Here is a 12,165-nt window from a genome sequence, read left to right as displayed (position 1 = left end):
TTGAGTGAGATGAGAAGAAAACAGGACACCTCCTTTATCCTTAATCCACTGCTTGTGTGTGACTGTAGTTGTGTATCTGATGGAACACGGTGTTTGCCATTGATTAATACTTAACTTCTAATCTTCCCATATGTTTATGAATTTTCAGCCACATGTAACATCGGTTTTAAAACCACCTCCTCAAATCCTCACCAGCGGAGTAAAAACACATCTGCCCGCTTAATGGCATTGTTGGACATCAGTGCTTTGTTTCATGTTCCTAAAACCTGTACTTCTGTGTGGATAGATAGATCTGTGTTATTTCCCTTCCTCTCTTGCTTAACTGCTCCGTAACAGCCTTAATTGTGTCATAGTAGACTCTTGTATGGTCACCCTTTGTTGAGGGGTGATGTTTGCCCTGCCTTCTGGTGGAGTCGAATAACACATCATAGGAAGACGGTCTGAGCACGTGTGTGTGTGTGTGAAATTGCCTTCAGTTCCTCTTTATTTCAATAAAGAAGAGTGTAGCCAGCTCTCCTGTCACTGAACTGTACCTCCTCACTTGTTCACTGTCCCTCTGGCTGTTTACTGAGAGTCAAACTTGAGCAGAAAAACTTGTCATTTGTTGTCTCTAAATGTGCGTGCGTTTACTGCCCCCCAACTGGGTGGGTCAGTCCTGCTCTTCCTTGTTTGGAGAGTTTCAGAGGGTGGGGTTAGAGGGGTCACATGGTTAGACAGCAGCGTCCAAGCGACAGAACCTGAGATAGTTTCCCTGAGACACCAAGGTGCCCACCGACTAGGTTGACTTTAAGGACGTGGCAAAGAACCAGAGGGTAGTGAATAGCATCGGCTTTTGAGGAAGAAAGGAGGAGAAAAGTGGGAGGAGAAAGAGGGAAGAGATAGAGCGTGACAGACGGAAGGAGCGGAGAAGAAGCACATGGTGCAAAAATGCCCACTAGCTTCACCGTCGTCCCGGTAAAAGACAACAACAAGACTGCGGAAGACAGAGATGATGAGGGAGATGTGGAGGAAACCAATAAAGAGGAGGACAATGAGGACGTCCCAGGTGAGTCCTGATGAATTTCAAAATAGACTTCACATCTTAGCACAACTATCCTTTTACCAGTGACATCAAATGTGTTTCTAGAATTTTTCTTTAATAGTGTGTATTACAATCAGGAATAATTCAGTTTTCATTTCTGCTGACGTTTGTCTGACATGTACAGTTTCCCATGCCAGAGTTCCCCTTTAGCTGGAGACTGTTTCCTACATCATTTAATTTGATTCCCGGTGGATATGAGTCACCTAAAATTTTCCATCTGTTTTTCCTCATGCTTTCTGGACATGTAAGCGCAAACAAAGAGAGCACAGACACTAATTGGGGCGCCAGACTCTTGTGTACAACAATCTTTGTTGATTCACATTCCAACAACAATAGGGCACTTCAGTTTTTAGGACAAAATAAAACTATGACCAGTTGCCGGGCACCCAAAAATTACAGTACCTCTAAAAGGTGACAACCTTTTGAGGTATTTTGAGCCTTTTCTCTGAGTCACCTTTATTTATTGATTTATCTTGAGGGCAAATTAGTTTGAGTTTTTTTTTTGTTTGTTTTTTTTTAAAGAAAGCAAATGAAGGCTTGTAAATAGACTGTCCAGTCTGTTTGTTGACCAAAATGTTCACTGGCAAGTGAACAAATATATCTGGCCTCATTGGGTATTGATCTGAACTTGGCTAATGTGAATGTGCTGTTTAAAAAAAAAAAATGGCTAGAATGGGCAGAAAAGAAGTTTTAGTGGTTAGTTAGTTGGAATGCAGAATAAAAATGAATTGGCTTCTGGAAGTCACAGGACCAAGTAATTTATCAAGTCTTCTGTACCCAAATTCAGGAGTCAATGGTAGCCCCACCCCTTTGGTTAACCTCATCTCATTATACTTGACAAACTTGAAATCTACAAAAATGGAGAGGACTTCATAACCCACGGAATATTAGGCTGGCATGTTAGGGTTAGGGCATGCCTATAATTTGGAAGTCTGCGTGACTGTGTTAGCCACACTTTAGCAAATGATGATGCAAGGATTCGTTGCTTGTGATGTTTTTTCTTAAATGCCAAGGTTTAATTTTTAAAAATGTCAAGATGTTGATGAACTATCATGGTGTTCTCTATTACTATTTGGAAATGACTGAATAGTCAAAATCTAATTTGGACCCCAGGCAGTATGACAGAGTACCTCTGTGTGTAGGGAATCCCGGTGTAAACCACAGATGCCCGGAAATTGAACTGTCTCTTCCTTTCATAATTATGAAGCATGTTAAAAGTCGCCAGATATGTGGTTTTGCAAGCTGAGTGTTGTATAATTCACCGCTGAGGATTCTCCCACAATCCAGCCTCATCGGTTGTATTCGAAATATTGAATCAAGGCCCCAGTAATACAATTTGTGTTCCAGGAAGAGTCTGGACAGGAGTATTTTATTAGTACTTCTTCCACAGTCGGCATGTTTGGTTTGTTGTTTGTTGTGGTGATATACTTTTGATTCTGAGCTGCACCCCTGGAGTATATATATTGGTGAACAGCAATACCAACCTAAAGAATGCATGGAATGTAATCAGTGACAGTCACATTTCGTGAAACGGATGGGTACATTTTCGTACGTAACGGGAGCATAAATGGGCCTCGAAGATGAAGGAGGCCATTTGCTGTGGCATACCCTCGTGGGAAATAAGAATAAGTGGAAAAAGTCATTTAATAGTACACGATTCACGAATAGAAAAGGGGAACTTGACAAAAGGGTAGAAGAGGTTCACAAAATAGTCAGTGAAAGATCTTCTTTGTTGTGGATTCAGCTCAGTGACGGTCCTTTAAGAACGGAGGAGACCATTTAACATGTTGTCATGCTTCAGTCACAGCAAAATAAAGCGGCTGTATTGTTGAGACAAAACAACAAGCCTCTGATATTTGCTTTCATGTAACAGCGAACAGCAGGGACAAGATTTTGAAACCTTTTTGTTGTATAATAGTCAGAAGGGGTCAGGGAGTACATGTTTAACAGACTCCCGTCTACCTTGCTTTTACAGCAACTCACAATCAGAGCCTGGTGTTTAGCTTGTGCTGTGGTGCTGCAATCAGGGCTGCATGCTGGGATTTCACTGTGCGTGGCAAGAAAAGGCCACTTTTACAAGGCAAACTTTGTGGGCTCTCACAGTGCTTTCAAGTTGGGTTTCCCACTGAATGCTAGATGAACTGAAAAGAGCAGCATGCAAAGTGCAGAGTGAAAGTATCGGAAGATCTGGTTTGTGTTGCTCTAAGGAAAGTCAAACGGGTGCTGAAGACAAATACTTGTATTGATTGATCACTGCTTGCTTCTAGTTGGCTGACTGGGGGGAGGTGAGACCCCACCCACATGATCTAATGTAGTAGAACGGACAGAATTCCCTGTTTGTTTTCCAGCCTCGCTGACTGTATGGCATGCAAATGGCACAGTGTTGTGTTCTTCTTGGTGTGAACTTGTCATTTTGTGTTGTGTAATGTGAACCTTTTCATCTCTCAGCTTAATATGCTTGTGTTACACTTGCAACCATGACTACTCCATTATTTCTCTTAGAATTCCTAGAAAAAGGTATCATTCGGAAAGAGGGCTTCAGCGTTGAAATGTGTTTTCAATATTTTGTTTAGAATATCCTCAGCATTAAACCTTCCACAGTCAAGTTTTCTGATTACGTTTAAATTTGACACAACCTCTCAAGTAATTACCATGAAAATTTGTTTGCCAAATAAAACAAGGGCCATAGTGTTAACATTAGATTCAACTGCTCTCTCAAGACAAACCCTGTGACTTTAAAAGAGTACTTTCTCTGGATTTTCAACAGTAACAACTGGATGAACAGCATTATTAAAAGGCTCCAAACTGAGCTGAGTAGAATATAGCACACTTTATAAATCCCAGCTGGTCTTTCCTGAAACACCTCCAAAGGGAGATGCCCTTGGGTCATCCTCATGAGATTCTCAAACCACCTGAGCAGCGGCTGTACTCTTGAGTCTCTGCCGACTGACAGAACCTCCCAACCTATTTCTAAGGTAGATGCCCACCAAAGGAAACTCATTTCAGCCTGACTTTTTGGGGAATTTGGGAACTTTGGGAACTCAGCACAAAGGATAAGCAAATCGTGTCCTTGGAATTGAGCAGAACAAGGAATTCTTCAAGAACAAAAGAAGGCATTTTGCAGCTTTGAACTCATTCCTCAGTCTCTGTGCAGATGACTTGGTGTTTGCCGCTGTGTTTTCAGTTGTGTTTTAAAACTGTGTTGAAGATTTGGCTTTACGTCAAGTTAACATCCATCATGTCAAAACATTGCTCTATCTCTATTTCTTTTCAGTGGCGTAATCCTTGTGAAATATTTTTCTATCCAAGTACTGTACCTCCTGTAAAACGCCTAACATATTTGTGAACTGCAGCACTGCATTCTTGTGCATACATTCTTTCTTATCATTATTAATAAACTGTTAAACTACTACAGTAAGTCACAGACACAGTCTGACTGACGGATGGCATGTCATTTCCAAGACTGGGTGTGGCCTCTGTTCTCCTCCCTATTGGGTGCATCTAAAAACTTTATCGAACAGGCAGGATACACAACTGACCACTTTCTCCATTTTCATTGCTGACGTCCTGATGTAGGGCATGTACCAGGAGGAAGGGTGGGACTCCAGGAAATGAGGATGTAGCCAAAGAATGTAAGCTGAAATAAACGCATGATGCACATGCAATAACAAAGAATATTTATTACTGTCAGTGGACAGCTAGCCAAAAGTTTGTTTGGAAGAACTAGATTCACAGGAAAAGGGGTGCTTAGCGATGTTGCATCAGATTTGGGAAGAATCTTAATGGGGGCTTTGTTCGGAACTTGACAATGGTACTGGATGGATATTATATTAGTCACCAAGTAGAAAGCTGAGCGAGATCATGTTCTACTACTGATGCAATTTTGGTTGTATAAGATGTTTTTGTATTTCATTCACGACTTGACAGATTGGTTTCCTAAAATGCTTGGATGAATTCCAGCTGGTTGGGTGGTTGATTTATTTGTTTTCAGGTTGTTTCAAAGGGGAATGACAATGATAATGATCACATTACTCTGAAAACATCACCTGCAGCTCTTAAACTTCTTAAACCTAAGCTGAAAGTCTGATTCAATTCAATTTCTGAAAGGACACTGAATGGCATCTTAATAAAGCTTTGAATTGTCTTTCGCTTAAAATGAACTCCAGGAGAGCCATTTCTCAAACATGTCTTGCATTTAGATCATTTGATTTCAAACTTCTGACTCTCGTACAGTTGCAACTGTAAGTTGTTAAAGTCTATTAAAAAGATTTCACGCCTGCAATTTATTGCTGATGTGAACGAGTTTGGCTCCGGTTACTCTCGCAGCCAGACGGATCTTCTTTCTCTTTGCTGTGACTTCCTACTTCCTGTCCACTTATCTCTTCCCCCTCTCTGGTTCTCCACTCTCAATATGGTACCTCAGATAAAACCTCTTTCATGTCCGTCAGCTGCTTTTTCAGACACATCCGTCTACAATAAACAAGTTCAGAGGAAGTTCACAACTTGTATTACAACTCCATCGCCATCCGTTTTCAATTAATCAAATCATGTGATACTTCCATATTAGTTATTTATCTAAATACATTTCCTATCCAATCAGCATGTATTGGTGAAACCTGCGGGTAAAACCACACTTAGAAGCCACAAGGAGCGCCATCCTGTCTGTCGCTCAGCTGTTTCACTCTCACTTCAGCCTGAGTAAGTGATGGCTGCTATTTGTTGAGGCATTGCGGGCTTGTTTAACGACTAATGCATATGATATATGTATTTATATTTGATACTAAAGACATGGACGCTGAGTATTATTTAGCTGTCAATCAGTTTTATATCAGACAAGCCTTATGAACCGACTAGTATTATGATTTAAGTGACTGGCAGTTGGGTATGTTCTGCACTCGATCTTGAAACTTGGTGTCATTCACCACTAAACCCTGTGCTGCTTCTCTGTCCTCAAAAACGGGAGAGAAAACCTCTAAAGAGTTCTTAAGAAAGTAAGGAGAATGCCTGAGCTGATATTAAAATGCCAGTCACCACACTGTACATACTGGGTGAAGGCTCCAGCTTGTGTTGGATACCGAGCAATTGCTATTTGAAACAACTTGTGCGTGATGTTATTTTTTAACTTTGCAGCTATGAGGTCAGCATTCAAACTCTGGACAGAGTGACCCCAGGCTAAATTCAAGTCAGATGTTCCAAGTCAGAGCCTAGTTAAAGTGATTCCAGGTGAAGACCTTACTGTATGTTGTGATGCAGTGACCCAGGATGGAAGATAGTGGTACTGCATGTCTGTTACTTGAACTAGCTGGAGCTGGACAATAAACCAGTTTGGTAATATACTCAAATTTAAACTTGTAGTTGTGTTATTCACATGTTATTGTTGTTTCATTCGGTTTCTCCTGTCTAAAAGTCACCAGTGTCATTGAACAGCTTGCTCTCTTTATTTCCTCCCCTTCCTTCCTCTTACATAATTCTTTGTTTACCTGTGGGGTTTAACGGCTTTGGATATCATCAAGCACAGTATATGCACACACCATATATCTATCACAGCTGCCATCGAACTAAGATGATGCGGCTAAATCCTTCTTAGTGTGATTTTATTGCTTCTCTTTAAGCTCCGCTCACACATCTGTCAGTGTCATGATGCTGCACAGGATGGTCAGTTCAACTTCAGGCACATCCGCCATGCGTTTGTAATTACAGTTCAAGATGTTACTTATCTGTGTGTGTTAAATGACCTTTTGCAGCAACAGATAGTGAGGGGAGGTCAACAAAAATCAGAGAATCCTTTTTTTGCGTTCTCTGCGTTTTTCAATGGTTCTGGTTGCCAACGAAGGGCATAAAGTCTGACCGCATGAGTTGCAAGGTGTCCGACGTTTTATACGTTCTTTAACCCTCAACTGACTCTGGCTGCTCTGTTTTATAAAAAGGTCAAGATTAGCCTAATCTGTTAACATGATTAGCACTTACTTCTCGTGTTCCTTGAAAGAGCAGAACAATAATTATCAGAATTGGCAACGGTGGGAGCCTTTCAATTGCTTTACATTTACAATTTTACAATGTGAAGACCAAGTTCACATATAGGACATTCGTGATGTTTTATATCCATTACCAGTGTTCACCAGCATATGTTGAATTTGTCTTTGAATTTGTGTTCAGTCCGATTTGTGTTTTCCAATGTGATGCTCACAGTTAGATATGTGATGCTCACAGTTTGCGGCTTGCAAGGATGTGCACTTTAGACTTGCAGCAGGACGTGTAGCATGTTACAAGTCAAGTACAATAGTGCTGTTGGCTGTAATTCTAATAATGATCATTATCATTCTTTGTACAGTAGCTCCTTTCATAGTAGTTAGTATCAAGATGTGAGTTATACATGGCTAAGTGTTGCGGGAAAAATACTCCCTGCCTACCGTGGATCTGGAAAACGACAGCCAGATTGAAAACTGCAGAGCACAGACCCATTATAAGAGAACTAGGCCACACTGCCCCCTGCTGAGTGGTGAATGCATGGCTTTTTCTCAGCACCTAGTCTGCCTTGAATAGAATTATTAGATTGATTTTTGTACCCAGACATCTAACTATACATGTTCTTTATTTTAAATAAGAAACTATGAGATTCAACAGTTAAACTCTGAATAAGTCAGTGCATAGAAATTCAGTTGAATCAAGCTGTTCCAGGAGGCTTGTTAGAGGGACCGGACAAAATGGTCCCTAATTCACTTCTGAGCCATTCGTTCTCTTCTGCTGTCTTGTGCAAGTCTTCACTGTGTAGTGGTGTGTGTAAGGCGGACGGTTAAAAGTATCCTAAATGCTAAAGCCCAATAATTTTCCCCTCAGTGTTTGATGCTTTCTAAGCTTCAAAAAGCCATGTTAGATGTCTGGAATTTGTTGCTGCAGGACTGTCGGGTATTGACGCTGCAGCATCTGTTTGTTTCTGCAGCACACAACTGGAGTGTGCTTTAATCAATCGATCGTTCACAAAATGCACCCTGAGGTCAGTTAAAAAAAAGGTCAGATAGGAAATTAAACTGCTCACTCAAGCAGCACTTAAGCTTTGGAAAGGCAAACTTACATTGATTATAGATGATATACAGGAGTGTTTGTTTGGAGTTCACACTTATTTGGTAGTAAGAATCCAACAACCGTTCATTTACATTGATTAGTTCCTCAGCATATTCATTGTACTGTCACTGTCTAATGGCATCAGTTGCCACTGAGCTCCTCCTACTTTCTCTTTAAGTGTGTGTGTGCGCAAGCTTTCACTGATGCAGCTTTATGAGGTGTGTGTATGTGTGTGTGTGTGGCCAGGAGTAGGATGGTTGACAGAAGCGTGTCTGCGTGTGCACATGTCTGTGTGGAAGGGTAGGGGGGAGTGCTTCGTGATGCATGGGTGGCTGCTGTCGCTGACATCGTCATTGCAGGCCACTTTCCTTACACACACATACACACCTACACACTTACACTCACTGTCACAAAAATAGCTGATCCTCACATTATCCACACAGCACTAGCAGCGTTCCTGACTTCTGCACCTCACTAGCAATACCTCTGGACTTTGGACCCCAATTACTGGAGTTCCCAGCTTGGACCACCCTCCCTTCCTGACCCCTATCTAACCTGCTCCCCGATATGGAGCATAGGGGAGGGTCTCGTCGGAAGGGTAAGTTTATATTAACTTATTTTGAACCAAGCTTTGTCTCTATAATATGGACCTAATAGTGTGGTTTTCTATCTTTGCGATAGCAGGTGAAGTGACGGGTAGTTGTTGTTCATTGTTGGTCATTTGTGGATGGTGTCATTATGGTCACCCTGATAGAGGTGAAAACGAGTTATTGTTTTCTTCTGCACATCACGTAAAAGTGAAATCACGCTGAAGCTCACTGTCCCGACTTAAAAGTCAACTTGAAGTGTGAAAGTTGATTTTTGACCAAGGGCAAGCGGAAATCACATTATGTTCTTTATCCTTGTTTCGCTGCTGTCTTGTCTTTGTACAATGAGCGCTAACTCCGACAGTGTTAGGCAGCTTACAGCATCGTCACAGTGTGCAGCTTAGCGGTTATAAATAGGATTCGTGGGCATTTATTACCACAATGACGGAGAGCCTGAGCACATCCCCAATGTTCTTAAACCTGACGGTGAGTAAGCAGAGTTCAAAGGCTACTGAGGATGAAGATGTGAAGATTGAAGAAGTATGAAGTGGAAGGACATCACTGATGATGATGATGATGATGATGATGATGATGATGGAATGAGTTAAGGAAGGGTGGACTGGAGAATGTGAAATTATTGAATAGAAAGGTGCTTTGAGGTTAGCTACAGCTACTTATATGAAGAACCTCTAGGTCTGGCCTCTCTTGACGGAACCCTGCAAGGTCACCTGCGGCCCATGCATTGCATTTAACCCCTGAGAAGAATTCTAGAGGTTACAGCTTGATGTTGCTAGTCTAGGGAAGTGTTGTTCTGATTGTAGGTTAGCATTGTTAACATTGTTAACCTTTCCTTTCACATATTATAAGCCTTAACATGAAAAAAAGTAAATACCTCCTGCGTCATCTTCTGAATACCTCCACATCTATATTATCCTTTATATCAGTCCTTTCCTTGTATTCAGTGTTTTGATGGGCACCTTTTACGAAATCATATATTAGTTTGATGGATGCGTTTAGGATCTTCCTCTCGCACTTTAAGTAGTTTTCAGGTGGCATCACAGAATTTCCACTGGACCATGCACCAATGGACTTGTGAGGTTTTTTTAATCACGCTTTTAATGGTGAGCCGTAGCTGTCTTTGCTAATAGGAGATTTGCTGTAGTAGGCGGTCAAGAGAGTCCCACTCCCTTATGTAACGCTGCTGTCTGATGTATAGGAATCTGCTTATCTTGCCATATATGCTCTGGATATCTTCCTCCTATGTTCATTCTGCATCTTTAGCCTGTATGCAGAATGCCTTATTGCCTAAGTTCTCTTATCGAGGATGTTTCCAGTTACTTATCAGAAGTAGGGTTGCCTCATCAGTTCCTTCCGTGGTGAGAGCGCTGCCTTTGTTAGTGACTTGCACATAGCAGCGACACATTACTTCTGTCTTTTTCTTCTTGTCTCCCAACAACAGTAAACATTCCATTGCTTATATGGAGAACCCATGGCCCATATTCTGTTCAGACGCAAATAGAGGCAGTTTAAGATTAAAAGCTGGCAATCGCATTCATTGCAGAGCAGTAGCTGGCTATATGGTTGAACCCAAAATATTCACGTAGCCAGATGGATTTAGGAGCGTAATTGTTGGTTCATCTTTGTTATTATCGCTTGTAGTTGATTTAGTTTCTAATGAAAACAGCGACTTTTGCAGCAGTATTTTGTTGAGGTTATCCATATCCAGGTAGATTCAATCTATGATTTCAGAGTCACATGGAGCACAAAGCATTGAAGAAACAAAATGGTTACTGCCTTTCAGACAGCCACTGACAGTGGTACATTTCAACAGTCAGCTTCTTCTCCTGAGCAGACACAGATCATTTGTCTCAATCGAAACACTTAAATCGTCTTTAACTCTGTAATGCATCCCATCACCAAGCACACCTGCAAAAACATTCAGCACAAGTTAGATGGTGAGCCTCAAACTTCTGTCTTAAATTTGTTTTTCAGTTGTTTTAGAGTGGATTGTACTCCGACAGAGAACAACTGAAGTAGCATCATGGAGTCTTTTACTGTTATCCTCACCAGCACCAGTTCATAGCCCGTCCTTGTCTGAGAGCTAGTAATATTTCCAAACAACAAATTACAGTACTTTTGGGACTATAAGCCACTACTTTGTTCTCATGATCTGAACCCTCTTGCTTAGTACGACGACATAATAATATATAGATTTTTACAGGCTGAAGAGCATCATACTGCCAAAATATTGAGCCTCCTCACACCAAACCAGTGAAATCACGGGCATTTTATTTACCATAAAGTGCTCAAAATGCGCTGTTTCCGCCAGCGTGTACGCAGCTCCACCAACAGAGCCAATCCGCTAGAAGACTGGCGAGGAGAAGCAGCAGCTGAGTGATATTGGAACTTCAGACTCGCAGGCAAAAACGGTGCATTTTGAGCACTTTATTGTCAATAAAAAATGTGAGGAGTTCATGAATTAAGTTCAGAACATTGCAGAGTCTCAATGCTGGACCCCGTTTTCTAAACCAGTTTAGAAGTGATCCTCATGCATTTATGAGCCGGGTGCACCATTGACCTGTCTACGTTCCAACTCAACCCACCATCATTCATTTGTTGACAACATTCTTAATTGGTTGGAAAGCCTAAGAAGTATGACAGAATGACTGTGCCACTTCTTAACCCTGGTATCTTCTATCTACAAAATTTTTTTTTGGAACAATGGACTTTAATCTTGCTGGCACTCTGCTTTTCATCGTGTGTTGTTTTTAGACCATTGTTTTTGTTTCTGTAAACAAATCTGGACCATCTCCCCACGGGCCGATCTCGCCGGACCTCCAAAGTCCTCTCACACATGTTGATGTTTACACGCCAGCAGAGACTGTCAGAGATGCAAAGAATTAGATCACTTCATCGTTCACTGCATGCTTCTGTTATCTTGTGAAATGGGAGGTGCTTATTGTTTCAGGCACTGTCGCATCTCTAGCTGCAGTTTCTGGCTCCCATGGGAGGATGGGACATCTGCACCTTTGCTAAATGCGGGACTTTATCATGTGAAAATGCAGCTGGAGTCCAACAAATGATCTGAATACACAAGTTTGAGCAAGACTGTGTCCTTTGGTCCATCTCTGGAACAACTGACCTTGCTGATCAACCCTTTCCACTTCAGCATACATTGCATCTTTCCCCTGTCGTGTGTAACATCAGTATTTTCATGGACTTGAATTGTCCGCAATGATTAAGGAATATATGTCAGTCTCCCTTCTTGTTGGCTTCAACTCAAAAGTCTTTGCTTGGCAGCTTCCATTAGTATTCATACAGTAGTCTCCTTACTGAGTTGGAGGTGCATTGTAGTGTTTAAGGTGTCTTGAATTGACGGATATATTAATAGTCTTTCCTCTTTAATTAACTGTTCGATTCACTTCCGGGCTGACG

At 41.4% G+C, this 12,165-nt stretch overlaps 1 protein-coding gene across 6 annotated transcripts in view; it reads left to right on the top strand.

Moving 5' to 3' along the window:
* Positions 1 to 12,165, top strand: part of slc12a7b (solute carrier family 12 member 7b) — a 42,456-nt gene that overhangs the window by 9,389 nt on the left and 20,902 nt on the right. Inside the window, exon 1 of one of the 6 annotated variants that reach the window (XM_053858645.1) lies at positions 710 to 1,045. The exons of 4 other annotated variants lie outside the window; for them this stretch is intronic. In XM_053858645.1, the coding sequence (XP_053714620.1) occupies positions 928 to 1,045 (118 nt within the window). In that variant the 5' untranslated portion in view covers positions 710 to 927. Of the gene's footprint in view, positions 1 to 709; positions 1,046 to 8,455; positions 8,742 to 12,165 lie in introns of those variants that run through there. One more of the 6 variants, XM_053858648.1, reaches the window with a different exon arrangement.

Source organism: Synchiropus splendidus, chromosome 3 (assembly GCF_027744825.2).
Source record: "Synchiropus splendidus isolate RoL2022-P1 chromosome 3, RoL_Sspl_1.0, whole genome shotgun sequence".
Classification (NCBI taxonomy): domain Eukaryota; kingdom Metazoa; phylum Chordata; class Actinopteri; order Syngnathiformes; family Callionymidae; genus Synchiropus; species Synchiropus splendidus.
This window is presented reverse-complemented; position numbering and strand designations above follow the sequence as displayed.